The following is an 18804-nucleotide window of genomic DNA, read 5'->3' on the forward strand; positions in this document are numbered from 1 at the left end:
ATTTAGAGACAGGGTCTCACTGAGTTACTGAACATCTCACTTTTGCTGAGGCTGGCTTTGAACTTGCAATCCTCCTGTCTCAGCCTCCTGAGCAGCTGGGATTACAGGTGTGCACCACTGCACGCAGCTGGTGACACCGTTTTTAACAAAAGCATCGGTCACTACAGTGGAGCTCCATAATAAGTCCCAATGGGCCTTCCATACAACACTGCTGGATTCATAGGGCTAAACATATTTTTTTCAAAGTAAATATCCTACATAAAATCTCCCAAATCTAACAAGCTAAGCTTTTGGCTCAATATTTGGGCACATTCAGAGTCCCTATACAATGCTAAAATACAAAGGATTGATTCCAGGATAGAAGTGGTTATGTAGGAAACTCTCAAATGCAACATAAATACTGATAAATGAGGAGGTTGAGAAATGGAAAACAATATCTTGATCAGAAGATACCATGAGGCCAAAGACAGGAAGAACTGCACATAAATATTGAACTTCTCACAGGTATGAGTTAGCAGTCTGGTACTACTTTATGTGTGCCCCAAGTTGAAGCAAATATATGTAATGCAAGTTAAGAACTGGATTTCTCACTGTCAGAGAAAGAAGTTGCAAGAGAAAAGAGAGTAGGCCAAAAACAAGCCCTGTGGTATTGGACTGGAATCTGAGGTATCAGTATAAAGGAATGGGTAGGGAGATCCACACTTGTGGATGTGTATGTATGTGTAAGCACCTCTGTACACACACAATCACCTCATGCATAATGTAACAGGGACATGTCCTGAAAAATTCATCAGGCAATCTCACTATTGGGTGAAATGACAGAATATACTTACACAAACCTGGATCGCATGGCCTACTATACACTTAGACTATACGGTCTAGCCGACTGCTCCTATTCCAGGCTATAAGCCAATAAGGCATGTTACTGTGCTACATACTGTAGGCAAATTTAAGACAGTGGTATTTGTGTGCCTAAATATAGAAAAGGTACAGTGAAAACACTAAGTGACATAAATTTTTTAGCTCCATTATAATCTTAGAGGACTGTGGGAGGCCAACCTTATGGGTGACTGAGTTACACTCCCCAGCTGGGTGCTGAGGCGCTCAGTCACAGAAATGGGTGTGTCTTGCTACAGCCCCATGGGTGAAGCTATGCTCACCTGTTCCTTTGTAATATAACCCCTTGCCCTGTTTAGGATAGAATCTTCCATGGAAATGCTTTGTGTGTGTCCCCTCCTCTTACTGTGCCCTTGGGCGTGGCCTACCCAGGTGTCAGTCAACCTGCTGACAGTGGACATCATGTAGACTCAGCCCCCTGAAACCTGACCCCTTGCCTCATTTGAATAGCTTCTCCTCAATAAAAGGGGTCAGCGCATGCTCTCTCTCTCTCTCTTTCTGCGGACCCTTAAAGTCAGAGGAGCCGTCACAGCAACCCCAAAGAAAAAGGTATTTGTGTCTCTTGTGTGGTTATTTCGTGCAGCCCAGTTAGCCCAGTTTAACTAGAGTGACCCCTGAGCCTTTTAGTCGTGAGAACAGAAACCCGGCAGAGGACCACCCTAGTATATGAAGTCCATCACTGACCAAAACGTAACTGTGCACACACAAAATACAAAGTGACCATTGCAGATAGGTTCCAGGATCTCCCATGGACACCAAAATGCTTAGGTCCCTTACATAAAATGGCATATTACTTGCATATAACCTATGCACATCCTCCCATACTTTAAATCATCTCTAGATTACCTATAATACCTCATGCAATGCAAATGCCATGTAAATAGTTGTTGTATTATACTGTTTAGGGAATAATGGCAAAAAAAAAAAAAATCTGTTCACGTTCAATAAAGACACAATTTGTTTCTTGAATATTTTTAATCTGTAGTCGGTTGAATCTGAGGGTGTAGAACTCAAGGATATGGAAAGCCAACCATACACACATACACCTACAGATACACAAAGAACCAGAAGTGTATATATGCATGGATATGCAGACATACTGTTCTTAGCTCTGTCTGTAGGCAGGGCCTAGAACCACTAACACAGCTGTAACACAGGACCAGATTGTGCTTCCAAAACACCACTCTCAGTCAAAGGAACCACGGCTCATGGGAGAAGTCATGGATCCCTGAGCTAGGCCAGGGGAAGAAAACAAGATGAGGCTGGAACCTCCTGGGACATCCAAAAGTAAGGAAGTGCTCAAAAGGAAGTACATAGGAGTCAAGCTGAAAGATCACCATGGCCAAAGGCAGTACACTGTGAGCAACAAAGTAAACAACAGAAAATTAGGCTATATTCTAGTTGAATAAAATAAATATCCGAGTCCCTACTCACATACATAAAAATGATTAAATAACATGGAATGAACAGCTTTTCCTTATAGAATAATTTTAAAAACAAATGTAGAAAGAAAGAGGGAAATATAAACTTGCCTTAGATCTCCACAGCAATAAATGTTGCAGATAAGACCCACTGACAAACGCTAACATTAGTGGGCAAAGGTTTGAGGATTTTCATAGTCCCAAGATATCTCCCCCAACATGTTAACCTCAGAGGAAAAACAGTAACTTCACAGAACAAAGTCCAGCAGACACTACCTTAACCTGGTGACCAAGGTCAACATCATGAATACTGTTTCTGAGGTGTTCTTATCAACACTGAATACCCTCAGACCAAAGAAAACAAATCACAAACGAGGAACCCTGGACAAAATGGCCAATACTCATCAAAAGCACCAAGGTTATGAAAGGCAGAGAAAGACTACTGAAATCTGCAGAAAACCAAGGAGAAATAACAAGTAAACACAATGCAGGATTCTGGACAGAATTCTGAAGAGAAAATGGACTTAATAAACAAACTGATGACATTCTAATAAAGGCTTTAGTTTAGCTCATGTTATTGTGCTGATGTTACTATCCTAGTTCAGATAACTGCACAGTAGCAATGGCAGATGTTAGCACTGGGGAAAACTGTGCAAAGGGGTACAGAATTTCCGCACTATTTTTGGAACTTATCTTGCAAAATTAAAACTTTTTGAAAACTGTAGAAAAAAGAGATTTACTAATAGTGACTAGAAAATAATTTGGTGATATAAATATATGTTTGATGTCTACTGGGTTTATAGAACTTAATTATGTTAATATTTTTAAAGTGTGTTGCTTATAAACTTTAAAACATTAAATCACCAGTAAATAGGGCTTCTTCGCTTTGCAAACTTTGATGCTACCAACTATTAGCAATGTGTTATGAATTATTCCATACAAGAAAGATATCAGAGAAGAGCAAACACAGATAGAGCAACCTAAGGTATTTGAACATGTACAAGGTGAACAAATGACTCAATTTTGGAAAAGTTAACTAAATATCATGAGAACTACACAAGAGCTCAAAATCAACTGATGTCCTAAGCTCTGTATCTTAGAGCCCAGCCACAATCAAACCAACCACAAATCTGAAGGGAGCTGGTTGAGTGTATGACAAGAGCAAATGTGGTCTCACCGCTGCTTCTCTGGACACCTATGACCTCAGCTACTACAAAGAGATTCACACTCTGCTTCTCTCCAGACTCATACAACTTTCTGTTCTGTTCAGATTACCTCACTTATTTAGGAAGAGAGCTCCTAGTAGGCCAACCCTCTTCTTTTACAAGGTCCTCTACTTGTGTTTATCCCCAAATAAGGACAATGGTGTGCTTCCCCACCCCACCCCCAGTGTCCCTGTGTTTACAGGCCTGCACCTGGTAGTGAGACAGCTGTAGAACTGAGAGGGTTTCAATGACCTTTGTGCTTTGCATGCTTCCCTGATACAAACCTCAGCATCTAAGAGACAAGGTGATTCTTTCTCAACAGCCAACTGCTAAAGGAAAAGAAGCCTTAGATTCCAGACAATTTAGCATCCAAGTAAGCAGATTAACTAGAACAACCAGCACAACAACCTTGTTTATCTTTGCAAAACAGCAATGTTTCTTTTCAAAAAGGAAGTAAGGAAAAATATCTACCACAGACCCCTCTAGCAAATTTACACCAACAACCAAAGCATTTTTTAAATGTATCAAATACTGTTAAGGCTACTGGATATAAGAATCAATTACAGTTAAGCAGGAGACCCTGACATAGACACCATTATTTTTATCCTCTAGAGTCTTCCACTTAGGGAATTAATCAATCAAATATCTGAATGTTTCTTCCTTTATTCCTTGCTTTCTTATTCTACTTCTTATGATTTTGAGAATAAAAACCTTAGTTTCGTATAGCCATAAAACATCATCATTGTACAATCCCATGCATCCTTACAAGAAAGACTTTCTGAAAAATGCTTTGTATGTGAATCAGCAGTTATGATCTCACCAGGCACATCACGTAACAGTCTATCCTTGTCATTCTAACTCCTTCCTCCACACCAGGTAAACATTCTAAATGACCAAACTGACTACTTTGCAATGGTAATTTGGCAGGCCACCTAATATTATATTCAGCAGTCTAGCCAGAAAGAAAAGAAGCCTGGTTTGCTTACCGAATTAGCAATGGCATGAATGACTCTTGAAAATCCCACAGCGTCATTCAGTTCCTCCTAATTAAAAAACAAACAAAATTATTGATGTGCACTATATTTCTTATTTGAATGACCTAAAAACCCTAGCCAAAAAAGGGGGAAAAAAAACTTCATATAGCATCATCATTTCAAATAACTATATCTAAAATATCTAAAATGATTTATGTATATATCTTTCTTCTGTTTTAGAAGTCAGAAAAAGCAAGTGCCAAATTATTCACTAGTTACTTAAATAAAAGTGCCTAGAATTTTCTCATCACTTCACATAATTTGTTGAAATTTCCAAGGCAATCAAGTGTCTTGAAGAAAAAAAAAATCTTTTTTAAAGTGGCCACCTGCTGGTTAAACTCAATAATACATCACTTTCTGAGGAAACCCATCCAGCAAACTGATCCAGAATTCCTGATTTTTTTCTTGACAAACAGCAGTTTTACAAACTTTTAGAGCACAACTTTGGACCTGTCCCCACCCTCACTTTCTCCTCTCCAATTTTCTTCCCAACAGTGTTTACAGAGGCTCCGTGTCTCTCCTACCTTGACCTCAGCCCTTAACTGCCCTTTTTGTCTCATCACAGCTAACTTGCTTAATTAACCTCTCCACTCAGTTCCAGCTAACTTCTAGGTGCTCCCAGCCCTCTGCTCTCTGGCTTCAATCTCACTGAAATTGCTCATCAACTTAAAATGAGTCCCAAGGCTAACAAGTGTTTTCAAGGATGTAGAGAAAATGGAACCCTTGTGCACTGTTGGTGGGAACATAAAATAGCACCATTGCTATGGAAAAAAAGTGTTGAATTTCTTTAAAAAAAAAAAAAAAAAGCATACAAATATTTGCATACTCATGTTCAAAGCAGCATCGTATACAAGAGCCAAAAGCAAGCAACCCAAGTATCCAAATGAATAGATACAGAAAATGTGGTATATCTATAAAATAGAATCTCAGTCTTAAAAAGGAAGGAAATTCAGACCATGCTGTAACATGGATGAAGCCTTCCTTGAGGCCATTATGCCAAGAGAGTAAGCCTGTCACAAAAGGACAGATACTATAAGACTGCAATTACGTGAGGTACTTAGAATGGTCAAATTCACAGAAACAGAAAGTAGATGATGGTTGCCAGGGCAGGCGGAGGAAGGGCATGGAGAATTTTGTTTAATAGGTACAGAATTTCAGTTTTGCATCACGAAAATAGATCTGGAGATGGCTGATGGTGATGGCTGCACAATAATGTGGATATACTTACTGCCACTGAACTGTACATTTGAAAACAGTTAAGATGGGAAATTCTGTGTTGTATTTTTAACAAAATTAAAAATAAAATAATTGGGGGTTGGAGACATAGAACTTGTCTAGCATGTGCAAGGCCCCAGTTTCAATCTCTAGTATCAAATAATAATAATGATGATGAATAAATAATTTTAAAAATATATCAAAAACAGGGGCTGGGGACAGAGCTCAGTGGTGCAGTGCCCAAGCCACATTCTTAGCCCTCTTAAATTTTCTTTTAAATATTTCTAGTTATAAATGGATGTATACCTTTATTTTATTTATTTTATTTTTATGTGGTGCTGAGGATCAAATCCAGGGCCTCACACATTCAAGGCAAGCACTCTTCCACCAAGCCATAACCCCAGATCTTTATTTTTTATTTTATTGCTAAGTTGCTTAGGGCCTGGCTAAGTTGCTGAGGCTGGCTGTGAACTTATGATCCTCCTGCCTCAGCCTCTCAAGCCCCTGGGATTACAGGCGTGCACCACCATGTCTGGCGAGGTCTTTTTTGATTGCTGATTTGTTCGAATGGGGCCTCACTATGTTGCCCAGGCTGGCCTGGAATTCACAATACTTCCGCCTCAGCCTCCCAAGGAGCTGGGACTTGTTCCTTGCCACACAGCAGGTATGGGCCTTTCTGCCCAGCCCCTCAGAACAGAGCAACAGAAAACAAAAGCACTGCACTACAGTCTAGAACCAGTTTCTCAGCAAAGGAGAGTTCCACAGCCCATACCATAGTCATCTGACCCCTTTGGTTTTGGTGCTGTTCTTTTTGCTGTGGAGGTCAAGGACCACAGACAGGAGGCACATTTGGCTAACCTTTATTTCTCTTGCAGGTATAATGTAATTGTGAAAGTGGATCACTCTGTTTTTACTCGTGTCTTAACATGTTCTAAACGTGCACATACCTGACATCTGCCACACCCAAAATCACTTCTGGTCTCCTCTACCTGCACCCCTGACCAACACCACTCCAGCCCACACCATCTAAGTGAATGGACTACAACCCATCTGGTCACTCAAATTTAGAGCTAGAGCATCTTCCTTCTACCTTCCTCTTTCACCAGCCACATCCAATCACAAACTCACAATTCTTCTGTGGTAGAAAACTGTTCATTAAATTTTGCTATACACAAAAGGGACTAGTTGGTATGTACGTTGCTACTTCCCACCCAAAGGAAATACAGTCCTATTACCTGTTCTTTAGCGTGTTTTTGCTGTTCTCTTTTTTTCCGCTCTTCTTCATCTACTTTGCTGATAACTATATATCGCTCCTTCTAAAAGACAAAGCAGATATATAATTTTCTGGATGTAACTTGACCCAAAAAGTCCGAACTCTGCTACCATTAGAAGTTACCATTTTTATCACTGCGCCAACTTTCATGGGCCAAAAAGAACAAAAAGTGCCTCAACATGCCACCAAAAATTGAAATAATGCACTAAAAAACAAAAATTTCCTATCTTTCCATGACATTTTACCATGGTTTATTAGTTAAAAAAGACAGACATCAGTTTAAAATATCAACAGACTACAAGAAGAAAACATTTTCCATAATGAACACTAAAAAGTTACATGGCCTTTGAATATGAATTCCTAAACAATTAGTTTTAACGTGAAAGTTATTCATTATATTTTATGAACATGAGGAAACAACCTGGATTTTCTGGTTATAAGCCAGAAAACTAGTTCCTTCCTTCTCATATACTGCATTTTGTGTCCATTAATCATACCACCAAATCTTCCATGTCAGAGTTTGAGGTTTATCTTCTAACAAAGACTGTCTTTAACGTATGTAATCCATAATTTGATATTTGACTTAAAACAACAAGCAAATTCAAAAGTCCTAAAATTTTTCAAAAAAACAAAAAAAAAAAAAACTATCACTAGCACCCATCACAGTTCTATCAGTGCTATGCTTATGACTCAGGTTCTAAAATTTAATTTTACCTGTCAACATAACACAAAGTTGTTCTGTTCACATGTACCACAGCTTTCTGCCACAGTAAGAACATGAAATAACATTTATATACCATCAAGTTTACAAGGCATGTTCATATCCATTTATCCACTGGATCACCACAAACATCCCGAGACAGGTATAGGTATCCTCACTGTCATGCTCAGCCGAATATACAAATGAGGAAAATGAGGCTCAGAAAGGCACAACAACTCGCCCAGGTTGCCCGCTCAGAAGTGGGAAGAGCCCAAGCATAACTCCTGACTTTCAACACACCCAAGAATCACCAAGTATGTCTAATGTTAGCCCTGAATAATCCTGGGGTTACCTTTTCAGTTTCTAAAGTCTCAACATGAATGCCTTTGGGATACCTAAAAGAACAAAAAAAAAGGAAAACAGGATATCAGTAGATGAATCAATGACAGCTGAAACCCAAAGTATTTTAAAAGCCACTACATAGCTTAAAGTAAATAAAACAAGTTTGGTTAAGATGGAATAATTATCCTTACAATGAAGACTTTATAATAAATCTATCCATAACATCTCAGCTGCATAATATTTCCCTGTCCCTGCTCTTAAAACATTGGCAAAGGAAGGTATCAATTTCAAATTAATTTGGGGGAACATGTATTTTCTAAATTTCTTGCATCTTAATACAGTCAACTACCACACAGTCAAATCTTGCCTCCAAATATAATCATGCCTATTTCCTAACTGAAAATGTGAAGGTCTCTTTAGATTGCACAGCAACAAAGGGAAGGTTTGAGATGGCCCGATCTGCTGTAGTTTGGCATGGCAGTTTGCATCAGCCAAGGAGAGGGATCTGGAACACACAATGAGTAAGATGCAACAATAACTCGACAGGAAATCGCTCCCATTTTGTTCAAAGTATATTCCCAGTATAATCTCAGTGGCAGAGTCTAACAGAAGATCAAGGACTCCAAAATCAAATGCAAATGCTCATCTGTCTAGTACCATTGCTCAGTTTTTAGTATCATTGCTCAGTTTTTGAGTTAGAGAAACCAAGGGAAACATCCTCAGAAAAACACATGCACAAAGTGTTGGCTGTGATTTCAGATTTATAGACCTCTAAAGCCCACTCAAAATGTAACCCCAAGTCAGAAAGCCCTGCTTTAGAAAAAGGACTCATTTGAGTATTTCCTAGGTTTAAGAATCAAATCTTTATCACATACCTTCAAAACAAAAAACAACAAAAATATATTGTAGATATATCTCCAAAGCTTAATGGATAAAACCAAAAAGAAAAAGGTCTTAAAGCATCCAGAGTAATAACACAGAAAATTAACTAAGTGGGTATTCACTTCAGAAAGAATGGGGAATTCTGCATGGTTAAAACATCAGAAACTGCAGAATTAAAAAATGAAATAAGAGTAACAGGATTATATTTAGTTTTTAAATTCAGGGTCCTTCACAAAGCTCTCATATACAATACAAACACTTACTTCCAGCTCAAAGTCTGATAAATTAGTTTTCTCTGAAACCTATAAAAAGAAAAAAAAAAAAAACAGTATTGGCTGAGGTCCACCAAAAGTAAACCCTAACTGAGCAGGCGTTGATTGGGAAAGATTTAATTCTGAAATGAGTCTTCATCAGAACAGACAGGTGATATGCAAACAAACAAAGGCAAGAGCTTTGAGGTGGGAAGATTCCTCCTCACTTGTCTTAATTGACATTTTATTTAATATTATTATACTACTTTTAGCAAAGAGGTAAAGTTCTTATCTAATCAAAATATTACTTCCTGCAGCTCCATAAGGAGAATTTAAAGTAACCAGCTACATTAAAACACTTTGGTAAAGCTTGTCTTAAAGTAAAACGGAAAGAAGATGTTTAAGCTACTGTCTTTGAAATGTACAAGTTTCCCACCGCAGAGAGAAGTTAGAAGGAGAGAAGCAGCCTGAGAGGAATTCTCTGCTGCAGCCTTCAAGTGCTAAGCACTCCTCCAGGCCAAAGCCATCACGCCACTTGTGAGCATAGTTAAAGTCAACCTGCACAACAGTTTTCTCCCCTCCAGTGTCAGGACAAAGTCCTCATTCAGTGTCTCCACAGACAACTGTCCCACTATGTAAATGCTAAAACTTGTACTTAAACCTTGGAAACATACCTATAATAAGAAGGGTATTTATAAAGAAGTTTTAAGAAGACCAAATGCACCAAATGTCAGAAATCATCTACTTTTCCATAAAAAGAACATGTGAAACTATGAAGGACAACTAACCCAGTACATGGCTCTAAATCCAAGTTCTTGTTTTCTTCACTTTGTAATAAATCTTCTATTTTCTCTCTGAGGAGTTAGAATAAGACCAAGAACATCAGAACCCTGAAGAAATGAACTTATCAACCAAAAGAATAATCATACTCAAAAGCAGTCTAAACATAAGAACATATATTTCTTATGCATATAGTTCTTACATTTGTACATGCAGAACAGAGTAATTTTATCAAATTATGTAGTGACTTTTTAGTTCAAAAAGTAAAGAAAATGTTTTATTTTGGCATATGCTTTGGGCAGATTTATTGTCACTGATGAATTAGTGACAACTTCTCAACAATTCATCAATACCAGTGATTTAATTTTTGACTTTTCTAGTAAAGCAGTTATACCGTTATCTAAACTAAGCAAGACCAGATTCTTCTCCAGTGGCACAACTGTTCATCAGAAACCTCACTGCCACAGGAAAACCACAAATGTGCTGCAGCCTGGATGGGCCTGATCCACTCCTTTGCCTTCAGGAAAACTGGACATGGCCTGTCAGGCCTTGATCAATATAGGTCTGCTCACTTGCTGAGGTGTCTTGCCAACTAACATAGAGCCAGTGTAAGTATGATACACAGGACTCTATTTGCAATTTTCTCCTGTTGCACAAATTCAGATATGCCACAATTAGATCGTGCCACTCACAACACTACATACACCCACATGTGTACTCTGTGTACAACAAAAGTGTGACACAGATGGCCTTGATGCACACATGGTTTCAGTTTGGGAACTTACACCACTTGGTCAATAAACTTCTTCTGATCCTCAGGGATCGTCACTGGACATTTTGAGGCATTAGGAGATACATATGCCAGAGATCCGGCACCATTGGCCTGAGAGCGTTTTTCATCATACTGCTCTCTCAACTGTCTTTCTTCTTCCTGATTTAAATATGGAATTCCTAAACATAATTTTTAAAAGAATGCATTAGCAGAAGTAATTGTTTCACATAAAATTTTTTAACAAACTAAAAGAGCTTATACTACTCAGGAAAGACATATTTAACTACATCTAACAGTAAACACAAGTGATTTTGAAATGTTTGTCATTCTTTCATTCATTTATTCATTCTTTTTATTTTTTTATTTTATTTATTTATTTGTTTGTTTGTTTATTTTGTGGTGCTGGGGATTGAACCCAGGGCACCCTACCAACAGAGCTATATCCCCAGCCCCTTCATTCTTAACAAATATTTATCTGGCACTCATGCTATGTCAAGCATTGTAACAGGCGCTGAGGAACTAACAAGCAGATACATCCTGCTCTGTAGTAAGGGAACTATTTCTGACCAGATTATCAAAAAAGGCCACTGAGAGGGAAAACCCAAAGGATGAGAATGAGTCAGATATGCAAAGAGCCAGGGGAAGAGTATTTCAGGCAGAGGAAATGAGCCTAAATGTCCAGAGGATGGAAATGGTTTGAATTTTTCTAGAAACTCAAAGAAAGTGAGTATGGCTAGGACATGGTGAGCAAAAGGGGATGGAGATGGGATAGAGCAAGATTATATAGTTCCTTATAGAGCTTGGTAAGAAATTTTTATTCTAAGAAGAAAGAGACATCAACAGAAAATGTAAGCAAAATAAGGACATTGTCTGCTTCATGTTTAAAAGATCATGTGAATTACTATGAGTGTGGAATCAGGGAAACTGGTTAGGAGCAACTGTCCAGGCAAGAAATGACAGCTCAGAGCTGAGATCAGCAAACTTCATCTTAAAGGGACACACATTACATATTTCAGGCTTGTAAGCCTTAGGGAGCATCTCTGTCGCATACTCAATCCTACCATTGCAGCACAGAAGCAGCCAACACAACATGCACATCTGAGAGCATACTATGTTCCACTAAGATGTTATTTACAGGTCATCTGTGACCTGGCTTAGACCATGGAGACAGCATAGTAGATGGAGACAGTGCTTTTTTGAGATGGTAAAAAAAGAACTTGCTGATACGCTCACAGGTGAAGGGTAAAGTGAAAGGCAAAACTGAGACTGACACCTAGCTATCTGGTGAAGCTGTTGGAAAGAAGCAGGGGAAACTGGAGTTTTGGAGTCCAAGAGGTAGAAATCAAAAGCTACCTTCTGGGCATAAAAAAATCATCTGAGGTGGGCTGGGATTGTGGCTCAGTGGTAGAGCACTTGCCTAGCATGTGTGAGGCACTGGGTTCGATTCTCAGCATCACATACCAATAAATAAATAAAATTTTTAAAAAATTATCTGAAGGTATATAAATTAAGAGTTGCAGATATAAAAGCTCAAGAAAAAGGTGTTGTGACATAAATTTAGTTACCAACAGGATATAAGTAGTACTGCTAGGTACAGTAGCCCACACCTATAATCCCAGCTACCTAGAGATAAGGCAGGAGGATCACAACTTCAAGGCCAGAAAGACCCTATCTCAAAATAAAAATAAAAAGGGCTGGGTGGGGGGGTGTGCAGCTCACTGATAGAGCACTTGCCTAGCGTGTGCTAGGGCCTGGGTTAAACTCCAAGTAGGGGAGGAAGAAAAAAAGATATGGGATACTAACAAACTTTGTAGAAAGAATGATGGAATTAGAAAAACAGCATTTACCAAAAATAATAATTGCCTGAAGCAAGAATCACTGACGGATGGTAAAACTAACTGGCAAGAAAGGTGATCCAAGCTAACCTCACCAAGATTGAGACCAATTGTCATCAGGAGCCACCTGATAACAGGGCACTGAGGACACATACGATGTACTCCTACCAAAAATGAATTAATGCATTTGGATAGATATAAGAAAACTCAGACAAGTCCAAAGAGATGGACATTCTACAAAATAAGTAACCACCAATATTAAAAATTCTAAAGGTACGACAAGACAAAACCAAACTGAGAGGTGGTTCTGGATTTTAAGAGTAGAGAGAACCCACCAGGTACTGTAGCGCGTGCCTTAATCCCAGTGACTCAGGAGGCTGAGGAGAAAGGATCCCAAGTTCAAGGCCAGCCTGGGCAATTTAGCAAGACCCTGTCTTGAAACAAAATAAAATAAAAAGGGCTGGGGATGTAACTCATTGGTAGAGAGCCCTGGGTTCAACTCCCAGTACTGGAAAAAATAAAAAAATTTAAAAAAAGACTAGAAAGTTGGGGTGTGACTCAGTGGGAGAGCTCTAGCCTAGCATGTGCCAGGCTCTGGATCTGATCCCCACCGCCACACACTCCTATGAACGTAAAATGCATCAGTTTTAAAAATGAAGCCACGAGGCCAAGGAACCTACAAACAACTAGGGAAAGTATATTCAGAAGTCGGTGAGCAAGAAAAAGCTAATACCAAGAGTGAGGAGCCAAGAGTGAGCAGGAACCAAGCCAGAAGAACGAAGGGTCTGAGGCCGGGAGGACAGTGCTGGGGGCAAGAGAGAGCAATCAACAGGGTCAAATTCTACCAGATTCTACCTTTTTGATTTTTATTTTGAGACAGAGTCTCATTAAATGGCTAAGACTGGCCTCAAACTTGCCATCCTCCTGCCTCAGCCTCCCAAGTCACTGAAATTATAGATGGGCACCACTATAGCCAGCAATACAGCTGCTTTTTCAAGTACTATACCACTTGTCACACAACAAGAAAATAAGGACACATTCCCCACAGGTGGTCAGTTAGGCCATTAAGTCACATAGTGGTGGAAAAAATGACTCTCAATAAAATCAAAGCTTGAGAGGTCTCACTAGAACTCCACAAAGTAGCATCTATTCTCCTGCTCAGTTCACGGTTAACTAGGTTTAAAAATAAAATCATAACAAGAAAATTGAAAAAATTTCTAACATTATATATGGTGAACTGGACTCTTGAAATTTTTGTTGCACACAGAAAGTACAAAATGGTAATTCCCAAGCAAATCCAGATTTACTTTCCATGGACATTTATAAACTCTAAAGATAAGTCACAATCTTACCATTCCGAAAGACTTTATTAAAATCAAATCCTTGGCTTGCCAGAAAGTCAATGCTGGAGCTCTGAAACATAAAAACACACATTTTGGTGATGTTAGGAGTACGTATGCAACGAAAGCAGAGCAACAGCTCAGCAGACAGGCAGGCAAGGAAGTGGCATGTTAAAGATCAAATGACAGTGGATTTCTCATCCACAGCAGCCAAGTGATCCATTTTCATTTACTTCAAATATTTGGGTTCTTCTTGATAACTTATAAAATAAACACCCTTTTATTTATAGATTTTTTTTTTTTAAATACACTGAATGAACAGATATTCTCCCAGTGGGCAGAAAGCTCCTGACCTCTTGACTGCTGCACTGACTAGAAGACTATAAATAGAAATAAAATGCATTTATACAACCTTACCCTAGATAGAAGTCTAAGGAAGCTCATATGTGCAGGTTACAAAACACCAACACCCACTCCAAATCAGATATTGAAAACATCAAATCTTAACTGGATGTCTTAAAGTTCAAGATCAAAGACAGAGAAGTTCCTGGCAAACAGCCTTACCAAGTGAACACTTTTTTTTTTTTTTTTTTTGGTACCAGGTATTGAACTCGGGGCACTCAACCACCAAGCCACATCCCCAGCCCTATTTTCTATTTTATTCAGAGACAGGGTCTCACTGAGTTGCTTAGCACCTCACTTTTTTGCTGAGGCTGGCTTTGAACTCTCCATCCTCCTGTCTCAGCCTCCCAAGCCACTGGGATTATAGATGTACACCACCACACCAAACTAAGAAAACACATTTTAAATCTAAGATCAAGGGCTGGGGATGTGGCTCAAGTGGTAGCGCGCTCGCCTGGCATGCGTGAGGCACTGGGTTCGATTCTCAGCACCACATAAATGTGAAATAAAGATACTGTGTCTACCTAAAACTAAAGAAATAAATATTTTTTAAAAAAGAAATGGCTTTCTTAAAAAAAAATATCTAAGATCGAGTGGAAATATGCGAGTAAATTTAAATTAAAAAATTAATAATACTACAGATGATACACAAATGCAGCAAAATCATCAAGTTCTTACTCAAATTGACTGAATAGAAGAAAACAACATTGCAGTGACTCAATTTTTATTCTCATGTGAAGTCAGAACATTGGCAGGCTGTAAACCTGAATCATTTTAATCTAGTCCCCCGTAGAATTACCTTTACTGAACCAGACTTGGCTATTACACCCTCTGTCTAGATGGATTGAAGGGCATTGTACCAAACAGCCCACTGAGCTCATCACAGTACTCACTTTAGAGAAGTGGCAAGGTTTTCAACATTAATCATTTCTTTATGATTCAAGGGTAGATTTGCTGGGAAAAGCTTTAATTCTCCAAGTCCTGAACTGTTTTGCTCCTATGGACCACCGAAATGAAGTATGTGCTTCCTTCTTTTCTCAGCCATTAGGAAACACAACAGTCTCTCTTGGCACAGAATCTACATTCTAATTATTTCCTAGTAATCCATTTTTTTCTTCCAATTTTTCATTTATTTTTTAGAAAATCTTATGTTAAAACATAAATACCAAATGTATATTTCATACATCAACACAAATCCTTTTAAAAACATGGCAGGATCTAAAAGGACAATCTTATCACAGAGGAACACACACATAACACGTGGGCTCACATGCAATCATTTTCCATCCACTGAGGATACAACAGCGACATTCTCTCCACCCCCACTTATTTCTTACTCTGAATGAACCAAGACATGAAGTCTTTGCCTTGGCCCACTAACCTCCTTTCTGTTTGCCATGCCTGAGTATTCTCATAATTCTGTCCACCTAAAAATGCCATCTATGAAAGAGGTACCAAATGATGACTATGGAAAGGCATTTCCGTCCTGACAGTACTAGACTCCACGCTGTCCTGTTTTCCTTTAGTTCCTTAAATCCAGAGTTGAAGTTTCACCTATTTCTTTTTCTAAGCTATTTATTTTCCAATCAAAACAACACATTTTGGAGTCAGACACAAAGGCACATGCCTATAATCACAGCAACTAGAGAATCTGAAGCAGGAGGATCTCAAGTTTGAGGCCATCCTGGGCAACTCAGCAAAACCCTAAGCAATTTAACAGGACCCTGTTGCAAAACAAAAACTAAAGTACAAAAACAAAACCCATACACAATTGCACAATCATATAGATGTACTTAATACCAATGAAATAGACACTTGAAAATAGTTAGAATGGACTTTCTAGCTGTCACATTTTGAGCTGCTTTCCTCCTCTGCCATACCCTTCCACCAGGAGGTCCTGCCTTACCTTGGGCCCAGAGCCATAGAATCAGCTATCTATGGTCTAAGACCTCTGAAATCAATCTTACCAGCTTCTATGAACAAGCTAAAGTAAGAAGAATTTATCCAAGACCACATTTGTCTAATTGTCATGGCAGCCCCTTAAGTTTCTGAAATTTCCTGTAACTGCCCAGTGCTACAAAATTTGGCCCCTAAACACAATGCATTCAAGCCCTAATCAGTTTCTGGCCCTCATCTCTCCCCATTTAGATCCATTCTCTACAGTAGCATACCAAAATTACCTTCCAAAAAAATCAAATCTTAAGTCAGTTTTAGGTTTCAAATTACTTTGCTTTAATTTCCCCCTAAAAGATGAGTCATATGCTGTGCCAGTTAGGATTCTTAATTATAAACTCTTAAGCCTATCTTCCAGTCTGCTCATCTGCCACCTTCTGTAACATACCTCTGTCTCTGGCTCTTGAAACATCTTACTATTTCAACACACGGTGCCTTTCACACTTCTGTGTTTTTGCTTCTTTTTTGTTTTCCAATGTGGCCTCCCTGCCATTTCACCAATATGTTGACTAGCTCAGGCCTCAGACTAGGTCCATCTTTGAGCCAATCATTGTGTCACATGGGTGGGAGTCCTCTCATGAATGGTCAATTAGTTCTCCACCCTGCCACTAGCATCACCTCTCACTCCAGAGATTCTGATTCAGTAGATATAGTAGTATCTGGACAGAAGAGTTTGGTTTGTTGGGGTGGGGTTTGTGGGGTGGGGCGGTTAGAAAGAAGCAATATCTTTTATTTTTTAATGTGGTGTTGAGGATCGAACCCAGTGCCTCACACATGCGAGGCAAGCACTCAACCACTGAGCTACAACCCCAGCCCTGTGGGTTTTAAAGTTCCCAGGTGTGGCAGACATAGTTGCACACACCTGTAATCCCAAAGACTCAGGAAGCTGAAGCAGGAAGATCACAAGTTCATGCCAACCTCAGCAACATAGCAAGGCCCTAAGCAACTCAGCAGGACCCTGTCTCAAAATAAAAAACAAACAAAAAACGGGCTGGGGATGTGATTTAGTAGTTAAACTCTCCTGGGTTCACCCCTTGTAACAACAACAACAAAAAAGTTCCCAAGTGATCATAGTGTGTAGCCAGGTTTGTGAACCACTGAATTCCACCAATTCAACCTCAAGTAGCTGCCACTCATAGTGGGAGGGGTGCATGGTTAGAGAAGCAATCAGGATGCCCTACCCCATCCTTTCCTGAGAGAACAAATGTCTCTTAAGGAGAACTACCCTAAATGCATTAATGTTTTACAATAAAATTGTACTTTACCAATCACATCCCTTACATGAGTTGGAAAACACAACAGTGACAAAAAAGAGAATATGGTAAATTTTGTCACTATATTTTACAACTTTTTCTAAAAAAACTATTTGTGACTTACCATCCCCTACCTTAGATTTATATTAAATGTACCTTTTTCAAAATTTAAGAGATGAGTGTAGCTATTTAGTGGACAATGTGAGGCATCTATCAAAATTTTAAATGCAAATGTCCTATGACTTCACAAATCTTAGGAAATCTATTCTATAGAAAAATTCCTACATATACAAAAAATATGCTACACACATATGCTGAACATGGTATTATTTATAAACAATAGATATTCTCTAAATTCTGATAAAGGAAATGATTAAATTACACATATCCATACCATGAAACATAAAGACATTCTGTTGAAGGGAAATGCAAGTTATATAAAATGCAAATATTAGTATTTTATTATATTGGGGGTGTGTGTGTAGATGTTGGTATACGTATATATGTGCATAAAAGCTAGAAAACGAGGAGTAAAATGGAAGAGATGTTGAAAAAAGGACTTAGAAAAGGACATACTCTATATACAGTGGTTTTATTGCAATTTTTCACAACCATGCATGTATTATCTTGTACAAATTCAACTATGTATGTTCGGCCAGAAAAAAAGGAAGAGAAGAAAATGGAGGAGGAGACAGAAGCCACATAAATACCATGCCATTCCGTCTGCCACTCCACCCCACATTTGAACTCCCCTGGGTGTGTGTGGCTGTGGGTCCCCTTCTTTCACATTCTGCCAGTCTCATGAGCATGTCACTGTATGTGTACAGATACTTATTTTTCAAAGAATACAGTAAGTTGTTTTACCCTCAAATCCTCTATGCTTTAAGGGTGTGAAGAGCTCTTTGAGTGATTCTGACATAATCTTTATCTGCTCACCAACTTCAGAGCCTAACTCCCGATAACATACAACTCTGCTGCAATCACAGAATTTTATACAAAATAAAAATCATTATGTACAATTATAATGCACCAATTTTTTAAATGTGGGGGAAAAAAGAAAAGAAAAACCACTTTAAATCAGGGACAAACGGAAATCCAAAAACACATTTATCTTACAGATAGAATTCACAAGTTTATGCAAGACTCAAGACAGGCATAGCTACTGCAGGACAATTAGAGGCATCTATCACAATGTCTAAAACTTTCCTGAGACTGTTCCTTTACTCTTGCAGACTAGAGAATTCCAGCA

General features: G+C 38.7%; 1 protein-coding gene across 1 annotated transcript in view; it reads right to left on the minus strand.

The window, feature by feature from the left end:
- The window catches only part of Parn (poly(A)-specific ribonuclease), a 141246-nt gene that overhangs the window by 117011 nt on the left and 5431 nt on the right, over positions 1-18804 (minus strand). The window contains exons 6-12 of the mRNA XM_027940440.2: positions 13960-14020; positions 10786-10951; positions 10009-10074; positions 9233-9271; positions 8098-8140; positions 7008-7088; positions 4510-4566 (exon numbers count right to left, since the gene is read on the minus strand). Coding sequence (XP_027796241.1) covers positions 4510-4566; positions 7008-7088; positions 8098-8140; positions 9233-9271; positions 10009-10074; positions 10786-10951; positions 13960-14020 — 513 coding nt within the window. The remainder of the gene's footprint in view (positions 1-4509; positions 4567-7007; positions 7089-8097; positions 8141-9232; positions 9272-10008; positions 10075-10785; positions 10952-13959; positions 14021-18804) is intronic.

Source organism: Marmota flaviventris, chromosome 19 (assembly GCF_047511675.1).
Source record: "Marmota flaviventris isolate mMarFla1 chromosome 19, mMarFla1.hap1, whole genome shotgun sequence".
NCBI lineage: Eukaryota > Metazoa > Chordata > Mammalia > Rodentia > Sciuridae > Marmota > Marmota flaviventris.